At 34.4% G+C, this 25,740-nt stretch overlaps 1 protein-coding gene across 1 annotated transcript; it reads left to right on the top strand.

The window, feature by feature from the left end:
• Positions 1–18,444: 18,444 nt before the first annotated feature.
• LOC128224821 (sulfate transporter-like) lies at positions 18,445–21,865 on the top strand. The gene is made up of 2 exons (XM_052934890.1): positions 18,445–18,655; positions 19,626–21,865. Exons 1-2 carry the CDS (start codon positions 18,641–18,643, stop codon positions 21,696–21,698), a joined length of 2,088 nt encoding a protein of 695 aa, XP_052790850.1. The 5' UTR covers positions 18,445–18,640; the 3' UTR covers positions 21,699–21,865.
• The last annotated feature ends 3,875 nt before the right edge of the window (positions 21,866–25,740 follow it).

Genomic DNA, 25,740 nt, shown 5'->3' with positions numbered 1-25,740 from the left:
TGACAAACATGAACAAAAGACTGCAGGAAAAATGACATTCAATCCAACATTATATTAAAGCGAGTATTTCAGTATTAATACGACATTAACACAAACATGATCGAAACACTGTCAATTGAAAAATGTACATGTACATTCAATCCAGAATTGAAGTAAAGAAAATAAATTTAGTAGTTGTACGACACAAACACAAACATGATCGAAACACTGTAAATTGAAAAATGTACATGTACATGCAGAATTAAAGTAAAGAAAATAAATTTAGTAGTTGTACGACACAAACACAAACATGATCGAAACACTGTCAATTGAAAAATGTACATGTACATGCAGAATTAAAGTAAAGAAAATAAATTTAGTAGTTGTACGACACAAACACAAACATGATTGAAACACTGTAAATTGAAAAATGTACATGTACATGCAGAATTAAAGTAAAGAAAATAAATTTAGTAGTTGTATGACACAAACACAAACATGATCGAACCACTGTAAATTGAAAAATGTACATGTACATGCAGAATTAAAGTAAAGAAAATAAATTGAGTAGTTGTACGACACAAACACAAACATGATCGAAACACTGTAAATTGAAAAATGTACATGCAGAATTAAAGTAAAGAAAATAAATTTAGTAGTTGTACGACACAAACACAAACATGATCGAAACACTGTAAATTGAAAAATGTACATGTACATGCAGAATTAAAGTAAAGAAAATAAATTTAGTAGTTGTACGACACAAACACAAACATGATCGAAACACTGTCAATTGAAAAATGTACATGTACATGCAGAATTAAAGTAAAGAAAATAAATTTAGTAGTTGTACGACACAAACACAAACATGATCGAAACACTGTAAATTGAAAAATGTACATGCAGAATTAAAGTAAAGAAAATAAATTTAGTAGTTGTACGACACAAACACAAACATGATCGAAACACTGTCAATTGAAAAATGTACATGTACATGCAGAATTAAAGTAAAGAAAATAAATTTAGTAGTTGTACGACACAAACACAAACATGATCGAAACACTGTCAATTGAAAAATGCACATGTACATGCAGAATTAAAGTAAAGAAAATAAATTTAGTAGTTGTACGACACAAACACAAACATGATCGAAACACTGTAAATTGAAAAATGTACATGTACATGCAGAATTAAAGTAAAGAAAATAAATTTAGTAGTTGTACGACACAAACACAAACATGATCGAAACACTGTAAATTGAAAAATGTACATGCAGAATTAAAGTAAAGAAAATAAATTTAGTAGTTGTACGACACAAACACAAACATGATCGAAACACTGTCAATTGAAAAATGTACATGTACATGCAGAATTAAAGTAAAGAAAATAAATTTAGTAGTTGTACGACACAAACACAAACATGATCGAAACACTGTCAATTGAAAAATGTACATGTACATGCAGAATTAAAGTAAAGAAAATAAATTTAGTAGTTGTACGACACAAACACAAACATGATCGAAACACTGTAAATTGAAAAATGTACATGTACATGCAGAATTAAAGTAAAGAAAATAAATTTAGTAGTTGTACGACACAAACACAAACATGATCGAAATACTGCAGAAACAAATGGCATTCTATCCAACATTGTTTTAAAGCGAATAAATTTAGTAGTTATACGACATTATCACAAACATGATCAAAATACCACAGACGAAATCGACATTCAACCTAGAATTGATGTAAAGAATGACATTCAATTCACTATTGTATTGGAGCAACTATTTCAGTAGTTATACGACATCAACACAAACTTTATCAAAATACTGTAAAACAAGACATTCAATTCAATATTGTATTAAAGCGAATAAATTCAACAGTGTTACGACATTTACACAAACACGAAAAATTTCTGCAGAAAACATGACATTCATTCCAACATATAAAACCAAATATTTCAGTGGTTATACGACATGACCACCAACTTGATCGAAATACTGCAGCAAAAATTATATTCAATCCAGAATTGTAGTAAAGTGAATAATTTTAGTTGTTATAAGACATAAACACGAACATGATCAAACTACTGCAGAAAAAATACATTTTATCCAACATTGTATTAAAGCGAATAGTTTATACGACATTTACACAAACATGAGCAAAATAGAGTAAAAAAAGACATTCGATCCAACATTGTTATTAAGGCGATTATTTTAATATTATACGACATTAACACAAACACGATCGATAAACTGCAGAAAAAATGACATTCCATCAAAACATGTATTTAAGCGAATAAATTCGATACTTATACGACATATCAAAATACTGCAGGGAAATGACATTATATCCAATATTGTATTTAAGCAAACTGTTTTATTCTACAATAGTAATTCTTTTTATCAATGTAATTTTGAAATGCTCAATTGCTATCCAAATATAGATGTTCTACTTTTCAGGATTTTTAAACACATATTTTGTTTCCTACCGTTATTTGAATTTGATCTTGGTAATGTTCTTTAGTTTGAAGAGACAAAAGAGATATGTCGTACGAAAGCTAAATATGTCGCATAAAATAGTGCCCTACATCCTTGCGTTTTCGTTTAATTTCTTTCACAGACATATCTGAATTCAGAACTGCATTGGAAATCGTCCCACGACGATGAAGAAACGGATATACATTCACCATCTTCCCCATCATGAAGGTCAGGAGTGGTAAAGTTCTCATAGCCCCAACTCTCCCTATTGTGCCACCTCCACGTAGGCACGTCTTCTGTGAACGAGGCAACATACCCCCCTACCCAAACTCTACTTGCTGCTGACCACGCCTTACTAGTGCTCAGCAAGCTGTACATGAAGGTGTTCTCTTGAGCGCTGGATATTCCGATGAGATGTGCATTATGCGCCATGCAATTGTCCGCAGCTTGGCGCCACGCTGCGAACGTTGTGCTGACGCAGTACCATCTGGAGCCTAACCTAGACCATCCTCTAGGAGCATCATTTGTCTGGAAAAAATGTTCATTTAACTTGAGCAAGATGTTCACACCATCGATACAATCCCAACATGTATTATTAAAGCTTAATGCTGATTCGTTTGTTGTTTGTAAGTGTTATGGTTCAGGTCAGTGTATTTTCGGCCCTATCACGATGTCTCTAAACAGGGGGTTTGCTTACATTTATGCCCACTGAGCTTTTCACTGTAGTTTTCATTATATAATTTCGCGTAATGATATACTACATACTAATCTATGGCTTTTATATATCTTAAGCATGCTTTTGTTTCGTTATGATAGTGATTGAACAGTTTGTTAACATTCTGAAGTTTCTGTGTATCTTTCTTCGACGTTTATCGGGAGAAATATTTGAGTGTGTGCGTGTGTGTTGTTAATGGCTAATGTCGATTGATGGTTGTGTTCGAAGTCAAAATGGTGGCATCAGTTATGCCTTGATTGATCAATATTTATTGGTCTGAGATATGATCGATGGTAGCAGACACCAGAGGACAATGCAGAGTAGGTCCAACAAACAAATGTGTGTAGTACCCCTAATTTCAACATTGCCGTTTTGTGCACGAAAATCTACAGAACTATTATGTATTGCATTTGCTAGATTTACAAAGGTTTTTTTAGCTTATATAAAATGCTTTAAAACGAAGGCCTAACACTGAAACGCGTAGGCATAGAAATCTGGCGATATATTACGATACCCGATATGCAATGTAAATCTGGCGATATATTACGATACCCGATATGCAGTGGAAATCTGGCGATATATTACGATACCCGATATGCAGTGGAAATCTGGCGATATAACGCGATACCCGATACGCACTGGAATTCTGGCGATATAACGCGATACCCGATACGCACTGGAATTCTGGCGATATAACGCGATACCCGATACGCACTGGAATTCTTGCGATATAACGCGATACCCGATACGCACTGGAATTCTGGCGATATATCACGATATCTATTTTCAATACCAATCCCTACAAGCGCAGAAAGATTCGAATCCCTTTTTAAAGTAAACAAAAATATTTTCTTTACAATGCGTTGGCAATACATGCCATTTTAGTATAAGGGTAATAACCGATTGAGCGGATTTTCTTAACTACACGAAAACAACTTATAATTATGACTAAAGGACATAACTGTCACGTTTAAACAAATATATAAGATAATAATACCAAGCGGTAAATCGTCCAATGCGCTTGTTATGCCGCAGCTGGCGCTTCCATTCTCTTGACAGTACCAATTCGCAGGACTTGTCAAGCGCATTGTAACGCACCGCGTTACAGCGGAGTGATGCGTCAACGTTGTCATCCTTCGAGCACTTGTCAACGCAAAGGATGTGTGTCTCTGCTGATGTTTGTTCTAACAAATCTCCTGAAATATCTAACGAGCTTTTAGCATACTTTAATGTCCGACTACCAGCAAAACAACCTCCGAATGAGAATACTATGCAAAGAAACGTTTGTACTAGCGATATCTTATTACAATTACTTTTGCGTGTAATGCTAGATCAGAGTCAGTCCTTGCTCGAAATTAAATGCAGCTAGTCTTAAACGTTTTGCTCATTATATAAGCCAGTTCAGATTTTCCTATTAATATTTCATACAACTAACACTGACTATTTTAGCAATATGCCATTGCTGATTTAGTGCATGCAGTAAAAGGCGTTGCATAACGGAAATATAACCATGATCAAATATTTGCATAAGAGAATTGAAAAGAATATATTAACCGCATTATGTAAAACTATACCCAGGGAATACTGGAAAAGGAATAAAATCGCAATACCCAAATCAGCCACAAACATCGGATAATCTAGAGATTTCCTGTTTTTATCAACATTTTCAAACTTAATACAGTCCAAACACTACTGATAATCAGGACCAGAATGTTACAGGTGAAATTCGCGATGATTAACTTTATACGGCAATTACAGTATCAGAGGTCAAGTACGCTGTTTTTAAACAAGACTTTAAAAAGAGCAGTGGGTTGGACAATCTCGCCGCTGAAGTATATAGGCACGATATCCCTTTAATCGAACCATTCCTGGTGTCACTTTATAGTAGGATATTCACAAAGGGAGAGTTCCCTTTGCTTTAGGGACGGGATTATCGTTGCAATATTAAAAGGGATTACTACAGATTACCCTGAAATCACAGAGGAATAACGTTAAGAAAAAATCACAAGGTTGAACACGGACAATAATAAACCAAAATACAATCATTGGTTGTCAATAAAAGTCCACATATGATAGTATATTTATACTATTGCCTCTAAAATAGCAAATACCCTCAGCTATAAGAATGCATTATATACTGCTGTTTCGTCGACTTCGAGAATATTTTTAACAAACTTACAAGATTGCATTAGTTTCTTAACTTACAACATAATATGTTAATTCACGGTTTACAGACGCCATAAAGGCCATGAATAGCGCGGCGAATGACGCTGTCAGGTATAAATCATAGACATCAGCTTTCTTCGAGTCAACTATAGGTGTGAAACAAGGAAACCCTAGTTCCAGTTTATTAGTTTTAACCTTCGTGAACGGCATCAAAAATAATATTCATGATAACAAACATGTTTTATGCATGATCAAAAGTTATACATGTTACTATTTGCCGACGATGTTGTTTTATTTTCCCAAATTCCACAAGCGTTACAATCAATGTTAAAACGATTAAAAAATATATTGCAGAATGTGGGATTTAAATGTAAATATAAAGAAAAAGTACGGTCATGATAATACTAAAGAGGGAGAAATTCTAAATATGATTTCAAAATTAATTATGTTATTCCAGATTTCGTTTAATCATTCAAATACCTTGGCTTAATAATTAAAAGTACGATTTCACACCAGACATCGTTGAATCATTCAAAACCCTTGGCGTAACGCTCTTCAAGGACTGCAACTCGAACTATACAAAAACCAATTGTTAAGCGTCCGCACTTTTCCTTTCATAATTTATTTATTGTATTTTATCAACTAGAATTTAAAACAAGACACATGTCACATATTTGATACCCTAGTTGGGTCGGTACTTAAGGATGGGGCTGAATTATGAATTATGGACATCACGAAACAAAGAAAATCGAGCTCATTCATTGACAAACGCTCGGTGTTCGAAAATGTGTGAACCTAAATGCAGCATAGCTATTCATCTGAAATATTGGATTGAAATGAATCAGCCAAATGAAATCTCTCTCGTACATTTTTTTAAATATATGGAAAGTGATATCCGCCAGTTAACCCTGCTCTATGACAATTCTCATCCGTGTTTGCACGTGCATTTGTCTAAATGGTTAGTGCCTTCGTGCTATTGCGTTGCGTCTGTTTGTAATTGATTACCGCACTTAAAGACCTGATTAATGATCCTGTTGGACCTGACAGAAACTAGCAATGACTTCCAACCAGAGGCAACACTATTGCTGATTTCTCTTATTGTTGGCGCACTTGGTTTAACACTAGCATTAGAGATCTTACGACTGGGTCAGGCGATTGATTATTAAGGAAACTGCTATCCTATGAATTGTCATTTAATTTTGAACTTCTTTCCAGCATGCTCATATATGCATCCATGTTGTACTTAGAGTGTAGTATTTGGCAGCGACGCTTTTACTGAGTAATTGTGAATAACTGCTGGAAAATACCAGTTATTGGTGATATTTACGAGTGTGTTCCTGTACATGAGATGTATAGAACATGGAGCCATTAATATATTCAACTTGGCTGGTATTCAATATTGGTCTCAATTGGATCTAAGAACGATGTAGCTAATCGGAATACTTGTTATTATTAGAATGAATGGAGTCAACGATGTATGACCCTAAGATTGACTTAAGTTGCATATTGAAAACCACCCCTGGAGATCAGCTATGAATAAATGGATGAATACAGCTGACACTGGGCCATTTATCTACTACCTCCAATACCCGAGTTACATACGGAGAGCTGATCCAGACTGATATGAAACTTGGTGCCTTCGAAAGCTCTCTCAACACAGATTTAACTCTTCGTATGTACATACTGGCCATCAAGAGAATACTTAAATAGTATTGATAACTGCTATAAAATGGAAATTATACCGGATTGGGCCCGGTACATGAATATACAGTCTTTAAGGATTCATCACAGAAACAATCCAGCCAACTGGCATATGAGGAGACCTTCAAACAATGCTATTAACTAGGGATGTCAATTATGAGTAATAGAAGTAAGATAGTTTTGTCAAGAAAACACCACGTTGACCATTGACCCGCCTGCCAAAATCGACTTTAAATACATAACCCGAACCCCAAGGAGTTAATCGGCTACAAACAACCTATTTTCAGACTTCCACAGGCTATGATTTTACCAATATTTATACCGGAAAATTCAGGCAAATTTTCTGCAAAAAGAACATTTTTCTTCCTTTTCATTCAATTTAAATAAAATATTGATACTTAATCACAAGTACTCCTCTTCTGTTCTATGGAAGATGGAAGAAATTTAGCTGGCAAGGTGGAGCAATGTATCGGGTTTGCGGAAGTCATCTGACATGATAACTATAAATTATCGGGTGAATTAGTTGAATTCATAAAATATAATCAGGACGATTGTTAACTAAATTTAATGCAATTGAGGAAATCAGTTCATCTTAAAATCACTGAATCGAGTTGTTATTTAATGCGTACACAGTGTTCGGCTTTATTGATATATTTAATGCCTTAGATTTTGTTAGTTTTCTTAAATTTAAGTACGGAAATCTATTTTGATAGCTTATGCCTCAACTCCGCGGTTCATTCTTGCGCTTTACCAATCCTTTAAATAACTGTTGGCCTGACCTTTGACGTTGCGTCGCTTCATCATTATTCGCACATTCTTCCCGCGTATTTTCGCCCCGCCACATTACGAATTTTCGCGTAGTCGCATTGTCTCATTTTAGCCCTTTCCCCGCGAAAATATGGAAATTTGAAAACGGCAGAAATCAGCCACCATACACTACCAAAACGCGTTTTTTTTTTGCAAAAAACAACAACAACACGTTGCCAACATTGGTGAGATTGCGTCATCGCGGTAAATACCGTTAATTAACTCTTCGCAACGCTGCGAATAGCGTTGACTCGACGCGGTGGAACTCGTGGGAAATTACAGAAATGTACGCGGTGGCATTATACTTATATCGCGGGGTTTAGTGAATTATATTTAAAATATAACGTCCGCGCTTCGGACAAAATCGCGGCGATGTGCGAAACCTGCAACCAACGTGTGATTGGTAGTGTATGTACCCTATGCTGTGCTTATTCGTACCTAGTTCAATTGTGTCAGCGTGCTAAATCTAGACAAAACCGGCGTTGTGAATATCAAGTTCGGCACTTTCAGCTTCAATAAAAGCAATTTCATATCCCTGTTCATGTTTTATTTCCTTATCATAATTGTGACTTAAAAAGTAATTATTGCTTGATACTGAAACTGAATGACATTCATATGCGCCGTATCGATGTATGACGTTGAGATTTTCGAGAGATCACTACTAGCCTGAAAGTTCAACCTCGTATCTCAAAATCTCGACTTAACAATTCAAAAGTTCGGACTAAGTTACGTCTGAATAAAGATACAGAATATCGAAATTTTGACTAAATTTCTCGACATTTTGACTTTTTACTCGAATTTTCGATCATCATGTGACGAGATAAGCCCAGATGTTTCATTATATTCCTAAGGCCAAATAAAAAAATAGGTCTGTTTCAGGTTACCCGACCGACCCTATTTTTTCCCGCCGACCCTAACCTATTTTTCCCTGAAAAAAATGTCATTTGGGTACGAAAAGCATTTGTTACGAAATGTAGGTACGTTAAGTTGACAATATTAGAGTTTGATTTCTGAATGTATTTACCGTACTTCACCTTAGAGTTCGGACACCTTAAAATAATTAATTTTTCGCTCTCCGAATTCATAGAAAAATAACCATTTTTACATTTTATCTACATGTATGGTAAACCTGCCTTTTTTCTTCATGTCTGCATTTTACCACTTATTAATTTATCCGTAGTTATCAATGGTTATTACGCCTATAAGTGTAACTCCTTCATCAAGTTAATGAAAATCCCATTCAACACCATTTTATTGGCGCCGCACTGAAGTGCGCGCCTATTATGGAATGGGAATTTATTTTAGTTAGTGGTAGGAGCGGTTTATAAGTTGATTGACAGCTGGGTTTTACTGTTATTTTATTATAATTAAAAAATGCAAATGGATGGCGATTGCTGGGTGTTAAAATGCTATTTATTGTTGAATAGATTGTCTTTAATTTATCTTCAAAACATTATATCGGAAGAACGGCAAATAAGTTTAATAACTGTTCCCGATTCGTTTACGTTTTCCGATTGGTTACCTGTAATATCATGTGCCGGAAATGTAAACATTCGGAGCTCCTCGGCCATTATTTTCGAGGAGTTCCGAATGAAATGTAAAATGTGTGGACCGGTAATTTTAAGAATGGGAATAATTATGTTTTATGTTGTTTTGTTATGTTTATTGCATTGATAAACCATGAGGTAAGCTGTTTTCTTTAATTTAATCGATATTGGAATTAAATGTTCACCTAACTTTATTTGTTAATGTGTTGAAGGTGACATTAGTAAAATTTTATTACGATTGCCCCCGAGTTGTTTTATTTTTAGAACACTACACATACCGGATGTTGCTATTTTTAGAACCAGTAGGTATTTCCCCGCTATTCATAGGTCAATAATGGACTTTCTACATCGTAGAAGTTGGAAACTTGTAGATGTTTCCTCATGAATATACGTTTAAAATAAGTAAATACTAAAAGTGCACACTGACAGTTGATTACGATTCATCTAACAAATTGAGTCATTACAGTTAAACATGGAATATAAGTGAATTATACGCGTAAGAGAAGATTTTCTGTCGAAAAAAACGAAGGTCAACAATCAGCATGGAACTGGGATATTCATGTAAGTATCCTTGAGTAGTTGTGTACGTTTATGTGTTCAAAAATGTTTGTTTTTTTAATTTATCTTTGGAATTCTCAAATCATTTTTATTTGCTAAATGTTAACACAGCGTGTTACTGTCAGTGTTAATATTTTTACATACGTACTATAAATATACATGTTACATACTTGACATCTACTTATAATGCACCAGTCAATTGTAACCACAGCCCCCCAGGTCCGAGGAATAGCTGGGACTTTGACTTTCGGTCCAGCCAACCCCGGGTAAAATCCTCGTCCTGCGGGGACGAACTGATGGTCAAATCCCCGCCATATGCCCCCGTACCCCAGGGAGCCTAGGTAAGGCAGATTCCCTGCTATATTTTGCTCAAAGACAAAACCACCGCATTCACCCGGCACTGCGAGGCTACCTGAAAGGTAAAAACACAGCCGATTTCCCCGGCTATCCCCGGCATTTCCCCAGACCTGGGGGCCGTGGTTACAATTGACTGGTGCATTATGTACATGTTACATATTTTTAAATGTACTTATGTACATCATTTATATATATATGAGTATGTAATCTTTTATTTGATTGTTTTATCTTAGAAAAATATTAGATTTAAAATTTCGTTTAAAAATGATGTGTTTTGGTAACCGTATGTGACCTATTTCTAACATACCATAATACATGAACATACCCATTATTTGTTTACAAACTGCATATTTTCAAAATAAACCTGTAAGAAAAGATGTACATGGTTTCAGGCTGGAAGCCACGACAGCTTGGACACAAGCGACATTCATTTGCTTGGTGTAGGTCTTGTTGAACGCCATACTGTTGTGAAACATTATCAACCATATGCACAACAACTACGCATTTGTGCCTACCAACCCTTACTCTTGGCTAAAACGGATATTAGTGCAGAATGAATAATTAATACATGTACATTTGTATTTTACGGTTGTAGTTTCTGTTGGTTGATAATCAAAAGTCTAATTTCTTTCAGGCAGGAAAAGGACTGAATATTACTATTATATGAAGAATTCCAGTCTGCATTAAATACTTTGTTGGATCATTGAGACAGATTTGACATCCATGTCTATCCACATCTGATAGAGATGATGTGAGTATTTAATATAAAACATATTTGAGTTGGTGTTTGTTGTTTTATAAACTCACTGTTTTCAATAATCCAGTGGTTGTGGTGGTGGTGATGGTGGTGGTGATGATGAATTTTATTGATAAATTTAGTAATTTTCTTTATATTATTTACATGTATGTATCAGCTTATTGTTGTTGTTTTTAAATAATGTTGAGAAATATTAAACTGTTTATATTTTATTTTGTATATGTATGGCAGTATTATTATCTATACAAATTAGTTAGAAAGTACTTTTTTTCTTTTACAGCACTAAACATTCTAGATGGGTAAAGACCTGTTAAATCAGCATTGACTTAGCATTGAGTAATTTTCATCTGTGCAGACACTACAAGTACAAACGCATGGGAACAAACCAAACTTCAAATGTTGAAGAGTGAAGAATTATTGTGAAAAGTTCTAAATGTTAGAATACCATTTACTAAATAAAACAAATAGACATCGATTACCAACAGAGACTGTTTACATGTTATAATATTAAAAAGACATTAGTTGAGAACTTTCACTCTGACATTTTTGGAGGGGCATTACCGCCTACTTAGTGTTCTTGTTTCTTTACATATTTTAATTTAAAAGTACATTCATTGTTTTTAAATCTGAATTCTGAGTTAGTATCATAAGTAAAATTCATTTATTTGAATGATTACATTTTATGAATAAGTCCAATTGAGCTTTTTACAAGAAAAAGGTTGATTTTTAAGCATTTTATTAGTTATAAAAATGTATAGTTACATGACATTATGTATATTTTCTTCAAAACTGAACGGTAAACTATCATAAATTGTCTTTTGAATTGTTCATTAGACATCATAGAAAATATTTAAATGATTTCAGCAGGTTGTCTTATTATTAACTATTTTTTATGAATTTATAAAACTGCTATATATTTTCAAACATCGAAATACTGCTCTGTTCCGAAGACTCACAAGATCAATCAAAATGATTTCTTTCCATGTGTATCAATAATATGTTCGGTTGAACGTACTTTTTCTGTTAACTGAAGTTTATTTTACCAGAAACTGTTGTGTTTATTTCATAATCTCTGATAATGTGAAAAAAATCATCAAATAAAGACAAAATATTTTTAATTAACAGTAAAAAATCTTCAAAATTTGGATAAAAGTCCCATAGTGTACCATATGATAATAACTATGTTGTCCGTAAAAGCTTTATAAAAGTGTGTATTACTTATACCTTAATTCAGTTCAAATAATTATGGCCTTTAAGGATTTCTGTTTTCATAATATAGATTTCCTGTTATATTGAGCTTTGTCAATTTGTGTTGATGTTTTGTTTTATGTACAATTACTACTTCTATTTCCTAACTTTTGTCTCATTTGTCAAATTGAATTGTTACATATTTAAGTGAAAAAACACACACACTATTTTTAAAGATGCACTCTTACTCCCCAATAAGACTTATGATAATTAATAGTATTGTTTTCATTTTTCAAAATGGGTTGATAGATGTCAACAACAATGTTTCTAATGAAGGATCTTGAGTTCAATTTGCTAATAAGAATGAACTTAAAAAAGGTATTTCTGCCTTGTGATACTATAGTAGACCACAGTAAATCTTTTAGCAATCACCAATTGATCATTTAATATTTGTCATGCATTCTGCTATTATAAACAGGGTGACAAGCTTGTTATCAGTAAACGATATTTCAGTAAATGCATTATTTAGTAAGTAGTTATTGTTTTTTTCATTCAATTTGATGTGTGATATATATACAATTATATGTATTGATTTCAAATAAGAGTTTCACTTTAAAGATGCTCATTTAAAGATAATGAACAGACACACAAAAACTAGACACATTTGATTCTAATTATACGAATGATTATTGTTTTATATATAGGTGACCTCTGATTTGTTTTGGAGATATTCATAAATGGGTGTTATTCTTTATTGTCTTCAGTTTCTTATAAATTTAAGGATTTTTATAATTGCTTTTCTGGTATATATTACAATGTAATTTAATGCAAATGAAAACACACTTTAAACTGGACTCATTTGATACTAATGATATAAATGATTATTGTTTAAATGTACTCTGATTTGTTATGAAGATATTCATAAAGGGGTGTTCTTCATGTTATTATACATTTTGGGCTTGATTTAGTATTGCTTCTCTGGTATATATTCATTTAATGCACAAAGAAATTATTTTAAGTGTTCAGTATTACTTTCACACATTGTTTACTATTATTTTTTGCACATTTGGCCTATTTATGCTTATATGTGCATTGTTGTATTTCAAAACCTTTGTGAAAAATAGAAACAGTATTATTTCCTTCATACATAGTCTGATACATATTCAGTTTGAATGCGTTATTATTTGAAAAAAATGCCATTGTCCAATAAGACACATGCTGTTTTTGTGTTAATATCAACTAAAACATCCATTTTCTACTCTTCTTTACTATGTAAATGAAGAAGTTAACATTACTATTATTAAACAGCTAAAAACAAGGCATGTTATGTTATAAATGCATTTTATCTAGTAAACAATGTTCACTTTTTATATTTATAACAGTTCAATAATTATGTTCTATTTATGTTTGCAACTTTACAGTTCAATAATTATGTTCTATTTATGTTTGCAACTTTCGGACGAAATGATAATGTTTATTAAAGTACTACACAAATTGTTAAATTGTTATTTCATATCACTTCTCCATGATGAATGAGGTAACTTATTCTTCCATACAAGTTGTCATTCCAGCATGGTGACGTTGCCCCCTCCCCCTATATGATTAGAACTGCAGTGTACATGAACAATAACTCTATTTCAGCGTATTGCAAGAGTTATTCCCTTTGTATCTTTTTCTGTCCGGAGCATAACTAGAAAACTACTTTTTTTGGAATTTCATTAAACATCATTCAATGGTATTTAGCACAACGAGAGGAAATGCAGTGCACAATGACTATAGCTGTTTTTAAGCTAATTACATAATTATTGCCCTTTGCCGCTTTTTCTTGACCAGAGCAGTTCTTTAAAACTACTTATGGTATTGAAATAAAACTTGGTATATGGGTATGTGGCAATGACAAAAAGTACAGTGCACAAGCACCCTAATTCTGTCGTGTTCATTAATGTACCCCACCCCTAATGAAATGTTCAACTTGAAAATCTTCAGTTTCAATGCTTTTGCCTATGTTGTCATGCAGAAAACTACAAACATTTTGAGAATTTCATAGATGCGGTTCAATGCACCATAATATGCTTGTTGGCCTTGACATTCCTTGTTTTTCAACATATAACAAGTGCATAAACTATTAAACGGCGCCCTTTGATGCTTTGCATCAATGGTCTTTCTTGTACATGCATTGAAATGAATAAACACCTTTTATCTGCTTCAGATCAAACAGTCTTATTGTGTGACGTCACATAACTCTCAGTTATACCCACGAGGATCTCATGGAGAGCATGTATATTGCTATGCAGGATTAATGTGTCTGGGTGGTGTTTTTGATTGTAACTTAAGTATTGCATTTCTAACTTTAATTCATCACATTAAATAGTTATCTGTATCATTGAATGTGTTGACTTTTATTGTTCTATTGATGTTTCAATGAGTATTACTGTACGATTATTGCTTCATAAAGTCTATATTAATAGTGTGGTACAAGTTTCAAAGTTTATTGGCGGAACGTTTTACAAACATGCCATGTCTGTATTTTCTTAATCTCTTGATTGCCATTGTTGTTTCTTTAATCCTCCATTAATTATATCACACATCCTTTTCAACAGGCAATAAATCGTTTAGGATGGGTAGTAACTAACTTATCACAGTGATGTATACGGATAGGTAATCTAGCCAGGCATTGTAACGATAAAGATCAATAATTTTTATCTGTGAGACTTAGTAACTGTAAGTTACAATCGATGTCCTTTGGGTGTCCGAAAATTAGGTACTAAAATTAATTATTTTTGAAAATAATAATGGATGTTCGAATTTTGAGATTGTCCGAACTCAAATGTGAATTACGGGTAGTTTGTGCTTGTGTGGCAGGTATATTTCAATTCTTGAACTATATTTTCTTGTCAGATACAAATGTTTCAGATACTGACTTTCGGATTGATATGTCAGACTTAAGTGTGCAATTTTGGCAATAAAACCTGCATGTTACTTGTTCTTCAAACCTGAACCCCCAGGTCCTCTTGACAGCATTGAGGTTTCCTTGGCTGATGGTTTATATGGTAAATTTGCTGTCCCACTCTTCATGTAATTATGTTATAGGGAGGTTAGCATTCTACAGAGGGTGATTGAAAGCAAAAGGGTGCATAAAGAAAAGTAAAACCGTTCCTGGAAAGTCTTAAATAATAGCAGAGTGGTGTACCATAACTTAGTTGAAATCCAACCATCATTGTCAAAGTATTTAACCAGACAAATAAAGAATGTTTCCTTTGAAGCATGGAACATGTTTAAAAACTACTGATAAATCTGAAAATTGATGACTTTTATTTTTGTTACTTTCTGAGTCAACAGTTACTGAAATCAATATATAAAAAAAAATAAAAAAAAAAATAAAAAAAATATTCCGACCTACCTACCCTTTTTATTTTGGCAGCGTTACCTGAAACGGACCTATTTTTTATTTGGCCTAATGCGGCAAGTTTTTGAATATAAACGCCCCCATGTTTGTTGGCTGGGTAAATTTCTACAGTGGGGATCTCATGTGATATAAACGCAGCGACTGATTTGCCTCGGTGGGTATTCAAATATTGACTTGAGTTTACAGTCAATATGCGATAAATAAAAACATCAAAGCAGCGCATTTTTTCATTAATTGAATACAAATCTATTTATTATATCATTATTTTGTGGGTCTATTAAAAAATGTGTGGGGGAGGGGGGAGGGCGTGGCTGAAATGTTTTTATAACATGTTTATATCGGATTTAACGATTTAATATTCAAGTTTGGCTGTTTGGTATTTTTACACCCTTTTAAACCAAATATGAGAGTTTAACTTTCAGAATTCATTCAGCTGAATTCGTGAATTTTGATTACCCACTTGAGTTTTCTAACAGATCAACATAACTGCACGTGCATGGTTTCAAAGTGTTTTGAAAGTCCTACAACGTATTTAAGTATAGGATAGATGTTATATTAGTTTCCTGAAAGCACTCCAACTTAGATAATAACTTTAGGCTTGCGGATTGTGAAATTGTCCGAGTGCCAACCTTTTATGATAATGTGGTAAAAAGAATATGCATAGAATACACAATTTAAAACTAAGATAAGCCAATCTTTCCCATGGGTTGAACCCCCATATCAAATGTAAAGCCTATAGTTTCGTTTTTGTGGATGAGGGTGAATACTCTGAGTTACGCCCTCAAGTAACCCCAAATCCTACTAGTTGTATTTGCACAAATTTCAGTATGTCGACTAGTTGTAATGCCGACATTAGAAATGTTCTATTTCAGTACCGTTTATGGTCACTTTCAAATGAATTATACAATGTTTCAAAAGGTAGTAAGGTTATTAAATACCAATGTAATATAGAGTTATGTTATGCATGATTGTTTTTTTAATATGCAAACCTTTTGAAGGTATTTTAAAACCCAACACATCATATCTATAAAATCGGTTTCAAAAATGATTTGAAAAAAGTGACTCTATAAAAAGAGTATAAAGACTTTTATTGTTTCGCAGATTTTCATATTTCCATTCCAAATTTAATGTTTTATGGCTTAAACCGTTACTAACGATTTAAGAAAAAATGCATAAAACATCAATTTTGGAGAGCAAATATGAAAAACTGCGAACGTTGTCATCAGTCTTTTATCACTGGTTTCTAGATATTTACGCAAAAAACTGCTTATTCCAAGACAAAAAAAGTTGTCAAAACGTTCAATCGGTGAGAGTGCAGCTGTAACCCTATATTATTTACTTCGCCATTGCACTCTGATTGGATAACAGCGACGTCATTTACCTAAAAATACACGACGTTGCAGTCACTTTATTTGATAAGCATACCTCACTTCAATAGAACATACAGTAAATACGCCGGGGCAATATTTTCGACTTTCACCCTCTGACGTCATGAAATTGACAAAACACTACACATACGCCACCATGTTGGATTTTTATGTGAACATAATGATTAAATAAACTGCCATTGCAACCTTATAATTCACTGTTAGTATACCTTGTATACCTTACTTCTATAGAACATATGCAATTGGCATAATACGGGATTACTGATAGTATTTTGATTAAAGTCTCGGTGGACAGTATTTACCTCATGTTGACAATATGCACTGTCACCCTCAATGCAGTCAATATTTATATATTGTTACCACCGTGCGCAATATTTAAGTTTTTTGTTTGTTTATAAGAGTACTCGGGCTTAGCTTTATTCGGTACGCATACGCATGAATTAGTTTAATATGATTTGTTACGTAGGATTGAAGGAGAATTAGATATATGCAAGATGGAGGAGTGTTGCATCCTCTACAATGCTGAAAGAGATATCATAGTACACTGACTTAAGGGCCTTCCATAGTGCAAAAGTCGTTTGCAGGACCAAATATTAAAAAATCATGTTTAATTACTTACGATGTTTAATATTTAGCAAGCATTATACATATACGTTGCGACATGAGTAGCTGCAATTAGGAGTTGAGCAAATATCACAAACGAAGATTTAATCAGATGTCTAATCAAATAGCATTTGCATTTTTCCGGAAATGTCTTTATACAAAATGCTATGTTTTTGTGTCAAAATAGTCAGGACTACCCAATCAACAATGTCTTGAGACTTTCTGGTGATAGAAGCTATTTTAAGAAAGATATTTGCATATTTGTAACCAGGAAATGATAAAGCCCACTTTTTTCACTATTTTATTGAATATCTTTTTTATTTGAAAAGATATCATAAAGACCTCTCAAAACATTGTTAATTAGGTAGTCTGGGACATTTTGACACAAAAATACTTATATTATTTACATGCTTTTCCGAAAAAATGCAAAAAAAAAATTGGTTCAAAATCTGATAATATTTTCTTTTGAAATTTGGTCAACCCCTTAATTACCCAACACATGTCACAACGATTGTTTGTTATACTCCCTATAAAGAGATTTCCTCTAGACTAAATAAACATGAACTTTTGAAAAGTTTCAATTTTTGGCTTTTCCCACCCATTTTTGCACTGTGGAAAGCCCTTAAATTTGAATTTCAACACAGAGGTCATAACACATTAAAAAAATAAAATGGCGAACAGTGTCCAACGGTTAATAGCTTTACGCATTTTTAATGCATTTAAATTTCGTGAGCGTTGATGAAAGGTGTTGTATTACAAATAGTAGGAAGACACAAATAACTCAAGTTTTCGACTGTGCTCAGCTGATAGTAGATATATATGTATACACTGAGCAGACATTTCAAATGTAAACATCATGATATAAAATATTATCAAATAATCTTATATATGAAGATTTTCAATAGTGAGCAAGCAAGTGCGTGTGATTAAATTCACGAAGCAAATAGACATATCGATATATTTCAACATAACATTATATCAAAGCAAAATGGATTATGAACGGGTGAGTCAAATTAAATTGAAAATTGAAATTGAATACACGTTTAAACCTTGCAATGATCTTTAATAGGAAGTTGATAAGATTAACAGAAAGTCACATGTACTCCACTCTTGTTGGAAATAAGCACTACTCTAAATACATTCATTGCTATTGTAGCAAATGGAACATAACATTTACAATGCAAGCATTCATTCTTCGAAATGATTTACTGTATGACTTGTGAACATTTCAAACAATAACACCATCACTCTTAATACATATATCTACTATTTATCGAATGAACAAACAAATAAAAAAGCAAACAGTTACCCTGTTAGGGAATGTGTTACTGTTTGACTAGTGAACATTTCAAACGAAAGATTGTTTAGAGACCCAACATCACCATTGATTAATCAACTTACGATATGGTTTACAAGAGGCATTTTAATGATAGTTATAAAAACCAAAGCAGCTGCTTCAATAATACAATGAATACTACAGGGACATGCACAAAAGTCCAAAATTGCCCAGAAACGTTCCGAAAACAAACGTACGAAAGACCACTCTGTAAAAAAATAGACTGTGTCTACATTATTAATGTCAAAAGTAACACCGTTTATTTAATGACGAGACAATCATTATGGTAAGAACGACAACTCATGTATTCAAGGGAAAAAATGACTGTGTCTACATTTTCAGCTCAAAAGTACTTGATTTTTTTAGGGAAAAAGAGACGCATATTTTCAACCAAGTTCTTAAGTCTCCATAAACCTTTTACTCACCACGTATTAAATATAGCGGGCCGCAATAAACCCTGTTTAGATGGACAGGACATGGGTTCAAACGACAATGCACAAGAGACGAAACACCACATACATAAATACAAACATCAAAAAACAGACCACGCACGCATCAAAATATATAATATAATGATGGGATTACCGCCTTGAAACGGTCAGCTTCTGAATTAAATCATTTCATTATCTTTTTTCAGGAACATCTCGTCAACACACCCGTTCAGAACAATGTGACATTTGCTGACCAGGGAAAGCTGCAGTTGTCTCGGCAGGTTTATACCCAAGATGCCTACGACCTTACATACCCCGCCCCGGAACGCCCAGAATTCAGTATCGCTCGGAAAATCAAGAAGAAATGCATATGTTCCACTGCAGACGTTTTTAGAACCGTACTGGCTTACTTTCCACTAATAAACTTTGCCAGAACGTACAAAATGAAGGAATATATCCTTGGCGATTTCCTTGCAGGCTTGACCGTCAGTTTCATGCATCTGCCAATGGCGATGGGCTTTGGTATTTTAGCTTCTTTGCGACCAATCCACGGCCTCTACAGCACGTTCTTTTCCGTTTTCGTCTACATGATTTTTGGAACATCCCCTCACATTTCTATCGGAACCAACGCCGTAATGGCTCTTCTAACCGCAACTGTGGTTGATAGAGAAGCGGACACCTTTACTGCTGCTCGACAGGCTGCTAACGAATCTATGCCAACTGCTGACGAAATCATGGAGGTTAAGATTGGCACGTCGATGGCTTGCTGTTTTCTTGCGGGACTAATCCTTATGGGTATGGGTCTTCTCAAGCTTGGGGTCATTACTACATACCTGTCGGTGTCGTTCGTCGGAGGGTTTTCAACTGCCGCTGCCATACATATTGCATCTAGCCAAGTACCAAGGGTATTCGGGATCAAGGTACAAACGTTTGCAGGCGCCGGTAAGCTAGTTCGAATGTACATAGACTTGTTCAGTAAAATCGCACAGACAAATGCTGCAGAGATTATTATTGCACTTCTGTGTATGATAACTTTGCTATTGGTGAAACTGTGCATCAACGAACGATTCAAGGACAAAATGAAAATGCCTGTCCCGATAGATCTGATTGTAGTAATATTGGGAACGATAATTTCGCATTTTGCAAACTTCAAAGAAGTGTTTGACGTGAAAGTTGCCGGTGAGATACCGACCGGTTTTACCTCGCCAGGTCTTCCAAGGTTACAGAATGTTGGAAGTTTTGCTAGTGACGTTTTTGTTATGGCGGTCCTGTCACTTGCTATGAGCATATCGATGGCGAAATTGTGTGCCAACAAACATGGAATTCCTATTGATGATAACCAAGAACTATTTGCTTACGGGGCAAGTAATTTCGTGTCAGGATTTTTTCACAGTTTTCCCTCCGCAACTGCTCCACCAAGGACAATGATTCTAAGTACCCTAGGGGCCAGAACCACGCTCAATGCCATACCAACATCTGTGTTCATACTTCTTGTAATTTTAGTTATAGGACAGTTGTTTGTATCCCTACCTTTATCAGTACTCGCAGCTATGATCATTATATCCATGAAAGATCTTTTGTTGCAGTACAGAAACTTGCCACGCATTTGGAGAATTAACAAATACGATTTTGTTATCTGGGTTGTTACAAATTCCGTAAGCGTCTTAGTTGACCTGAATTATGGGATCATCGCTGGAGTAGGGATTTCCATATTCCTTGTCATCTTTCGAGATCAGTGCGCCAGCGGTAAAATAGTTGCACGTTCATCACATGAGGATATTCTAGTTAACGTGCGAGGATGCAAGCAGAGCTCAAACTTAAGGATTTTTAAAGTTCCTACCAATTTGTATTTCGCCACTGCCGAGAGGATCAAAGCTCAAATCTACAAACACATCATCGACCCACACACGAGGAAACAAAAGACAGCAGACGTTAAGTATGGAACCGTGGAATTCAACGGAGATGTTGCTTATAAAGAAAAGGGTGCTTCGAAAAATGTTGAATGTGATGCAGCAGCTGGTATCGAAAGTGACAAAATCGAGACAATTTTGATTGACCTATCTTCTGTGGATTATGTTGACATGGCAGGCATGGGAGTTTTACAGCAGGTGACTAAAACATACAAAGATATGGGGATCAGTGTATGCCTGACTGGTGTGCAACGTGGTGTCGCTGAAACGCTGGAAGCTGGGGACTTCTTCGAAACATTTCCAAGATCTGCTGTTTATTATGACATTTTTGATGCATTGGAGGCAAACAGAGAGGATTCAAAATCATAATGTTCCGACATGAATTTTGTCTGTGATGGTCGTTAATAACTTAATACAATTGTTGAACGATATTTTCCATGTTCTTTAAACGGTGCTCATTGTTTTGACAACACAAAGTAAACTATTGTACAGTTATGATTATATGTATTCATAATACAATGTACATTTAAACTGTTAAAAATGCACAATATACTGATGTAACTCTTTTGAAATTAATATTTTTGTTCTACTCGTAATTATAACAATGGTGAATCATATTTTTTAAAAGTATACGTCTTGCATCTTTGTTTCAAACGTGTGTGTGGGCTATATACGTCATACATTGATATTCTGGTACCCTATGTATGTTATTGGACTGTGTTACGTACTTTATCTGTACTAACTGTCCATTATTTTAAAAACAGACAGTCAAATATTTTTTTTATGAATGAACTTCTTTGTTTAAATAATAGACAGTAAGTTGAAACAACGTTACACAATACTATAACTGACATAGAGAAAAAAAGAAAGATGGATGGCGTTACAGACGTGTCTCAAACTATTCGAAACTCCTCGGCTATTTTCAATCGAACACAACCACAGATGTACGCCGGTACATCAGAAAAAAATAGTTCGTTAACTTTCAAATAATAGTATTAATTAATTGTGGTGGTTTAACGTGTATTTGTATTACTTAGTTTAATTGATTGCCAGTGAAGTGTATTATTGCATAAACAATTAAGATTCCCTGGAGTAAAGTCATAAAGTTTATCTTTTGAATTGAAATTACTACGCGATCTACTTGCAGCATAGTTAAATGTAAAGATTTATTACAATGTTAACCGTCCATATACATCCGAAGTTGTTTTCGATGGGAAATGACCGAGAAGTTCCGAATAGTCTCAATCAACATTGTGATACAAAACGAATAGTCCGGCGGCTAAATGGGATATTTAAGACAAACCTTTTATGGCGTTGTATAGAAAATGTTTTTGCTTATTTTGTTATCCTTACACCCTCTTTTACAAGAATCCGATTAAGGGCTTTGTGCCAACTTTGGTGTGTTTGTGTTTTTGTGTGTTTTTTTTTTCAAATTAAAGATTGCGTCCAAGATGGCCGCTAAATTTTACCAACTCAACAATTTACTATAAATTGTTTATGTTTTGGTTTTTACGGTTCTCGTATAAGAGCTTACAACCGACAAAGCTTGGCAACGTCTAGGCTTATTACGTTCCCTTAAGTTCGTGCTATAATGGTCCATCTAAGAGAGCATGTACATTTCCTTTGTACGATCCCTGTTGGAGTACGGTGACACTTTATGGGACAAATGTTCTCAGAAACTAAAAAATGAATTGAAACAGTTCAAGTAGATGCCGCGAGAATCATAACAGGTAAAACAATACTGTGCAGTCCTAAAATGTTTCTCAACGAAAGATACCCTAGCTCTTTCAATACGAAGAGACCTCGTGGGTCCTTACCGTACTCGGTGTGTATATCACCGGCAAACGGGATACAACTGACCTGGGTATAACCAGTACTGAGTACACCAATTCGCTATGCAAATTGAATTTGTGCGGCCGGGAAAAAGAACGGAAGTAAAAGTTTATTCAGAACAATTTCATACCATGGTATTAATCTATCAGCGAATCTATATAAAAAGTACAATATAAACAAAAATATAACTTCCATTCCTTAAATGAACTGCCTTTCGGCAATTCGAATATTTTCTGATGAACGCTACAATTTTGGATATGTTCGGATCGCGAATCATCGCATATTAATATACATGTGAATTGAAGTGTTTATCTTGTTGTTGTTTTTTATTTTGTGCCAACAGGCAACGAAAAACTTTTTTCAAAATGTTAGAAAGTGTCAAATTATGATTTGTTAAATGTTTTGTTGTCAAAAGCGTTTCAATTTTACGTTTAATGTGATTTGAAGTGATTATTATTTCCCGCATTATTGTAACGTAATATGATAAACTGTTTTCGGTTACGGTCGGGTCGTTCTATGTATAAAACAGGTGAGGCGGAATTACTGATAGTTTTTTTAAGTGAAATGAAGTATTTGTTTTTAACAATTCTTCAAAATAAGAAATAATGAACTATTGGTGTAAAAGTAAGTAAGGAATTGCGGGATTCTTTGGACTCCACACACTTAACTAGCCCAACTGCGTTCATACCCCGATAATGACATCAATCCCGCAATTCATTCCGTAAATAATGTTCTTATTATATTAAATTACAGATCATTAGAACCCATCCCGAATATATACAAATATCATGAGGTTTTCATGCTCCTCCTGAAAACTCTTCAGTTTTGTCAAGAGTGTAACGCATTTTAGACGGTCAGGTATCAGTTGCTGCGCATTCTTGACCAACAATAACCACGTTACGAGGTCTGACTCCTCTTGAAGGAGCGTTTGCCTACTTCTCCGTCGCGTTCCATTGTCTGGAATTGAGAACACGAGTGGTTACATTTGTGTTTTCGCATTTCCAAGGTGCAATTCTAAATAGAAAACATACGGATTCTATCACAAACTACAGCCAGAGTATGCCAAATCGATAAAACGATTGAAGATACATTAGTTTAAACATATGTTATTGCATGACGATACATTTACACAATATGTTATGATGATAACAACAAAGAAAAAGAAACAGTGCAATGTAACAACGCTTGCGTTTATATAAATTTCACTTTTCAACACCTATATGCAGCTAAGCGAGTTTTATCATAAATGCTGTCTTATTTTTTTATTGAAATCGATAAAACACGAGTACGGCCGTTTCGTAGAATTAAACATTTAATTTACAAAATCCTTGTCTGTGATTTCAGTCATAGTTTTAATGGACAACGAAAGGCGCTCTAAAATATACTTCGCAAAAGTGAATTAAAACAGTCACACGCCTAGCAGTTGATAATATAAAAGGCTTGATCATGCCATATCAATAAAGAATGGAAAATACATTGACGTGTGTGTGTAAGCTTATTTATACTCGCACTCGGACCTTGCCCATTTGGTGAGTGCTCCGATAAGATTGTTAGTTATTTAAGGTTTTAGAGCATAGTGCACGGACAGAATGTAACCCTGGATAGAGCTTTCCTGGTTCTTTAACGTGCACCAGTGTAGAGCATTGTCACACAGGACCCCCATTTAACGTTCCTCCCGGAACACGATTAGTATTTTTAGTGGTGCTGCGGGGAATCGAACTTGTGATCCCTGGATTAACAGTCAATCCCGTTACCACTAGACCACGGATCCGCCACGAAATACATTGACAAGGTCAGTAACTCTTTATATCACGCCTCCAACATGAATGACGCAACGCCATTGGCCCAGGACTGGTCACGCGGTGACCCAATATTTTTCCTTATTGGGTCACCAAATTTATATCGTACCAAAATGGCGTCTATTTTCCGAATATTCCGTTGAATGAATGAATTATTTAAATATGTAAAAAGGTAGTCGACGTATATATGTTACGATGTTTTAGGTGACCCGATATGGTTTCCTTTGCCCTGTATATCCCATATCGGGTCACCTACTAACCCCTTAACTGATTATATGAATTCATGCTCGAGTACAGTCAACAGTGAGCCAGGTAAGAAAAAGTCGAACAGATCATTACTATTTGTGTTTTGGACAGTATTTTTCACAATATTTTATTAGATACATGAAATGTTGTACATTGAAAGAAACGTGAACAGTTGATTTGTAAAATAATGACGTGCACCAAGAAAGGGTGTCCAAAGTAATAGTCGCATTGAGTCTTTTGATTAAAGATTAAAAAGTCAATATGTCACATATATACTCTAATATGCATGCAGACCTTGTGGTCAAAATAACCCGTGAAAGGACAAGATAAAAAAAATAAAGAAGTTGTCCAAACGTTCAATATGTGACAGTGGAGCTTTAATGAAATACTGTTTAAACCAAAGAAGGAGAAAGGACTAAACATTACTGACCTGCACTTACTCTATATCAACAATTTCTCTCGTAACAGTTTGTCTTTTCTTTGATGAATCTTTAGGGGTAATGTTTACGGTCATTTCCCAGCCTCAAATGTTG

Source organism: Mya arenaria, chromosome 2 (genome assembly GCF_026914265.1).
Source record: "Mya arenaria isolate MELC-2E11 chromosome 2, ASM2691426v1".
NCBI lineage: Eukaryota > Metazoa > Mollusca > Bivalvia > Myida > Myidae > Mya > Mya arenaria.
Note: the sequence above shows the minus strand (reverse complement) of the source record. Positions and strands in the feature narration are given on the sequence as shown.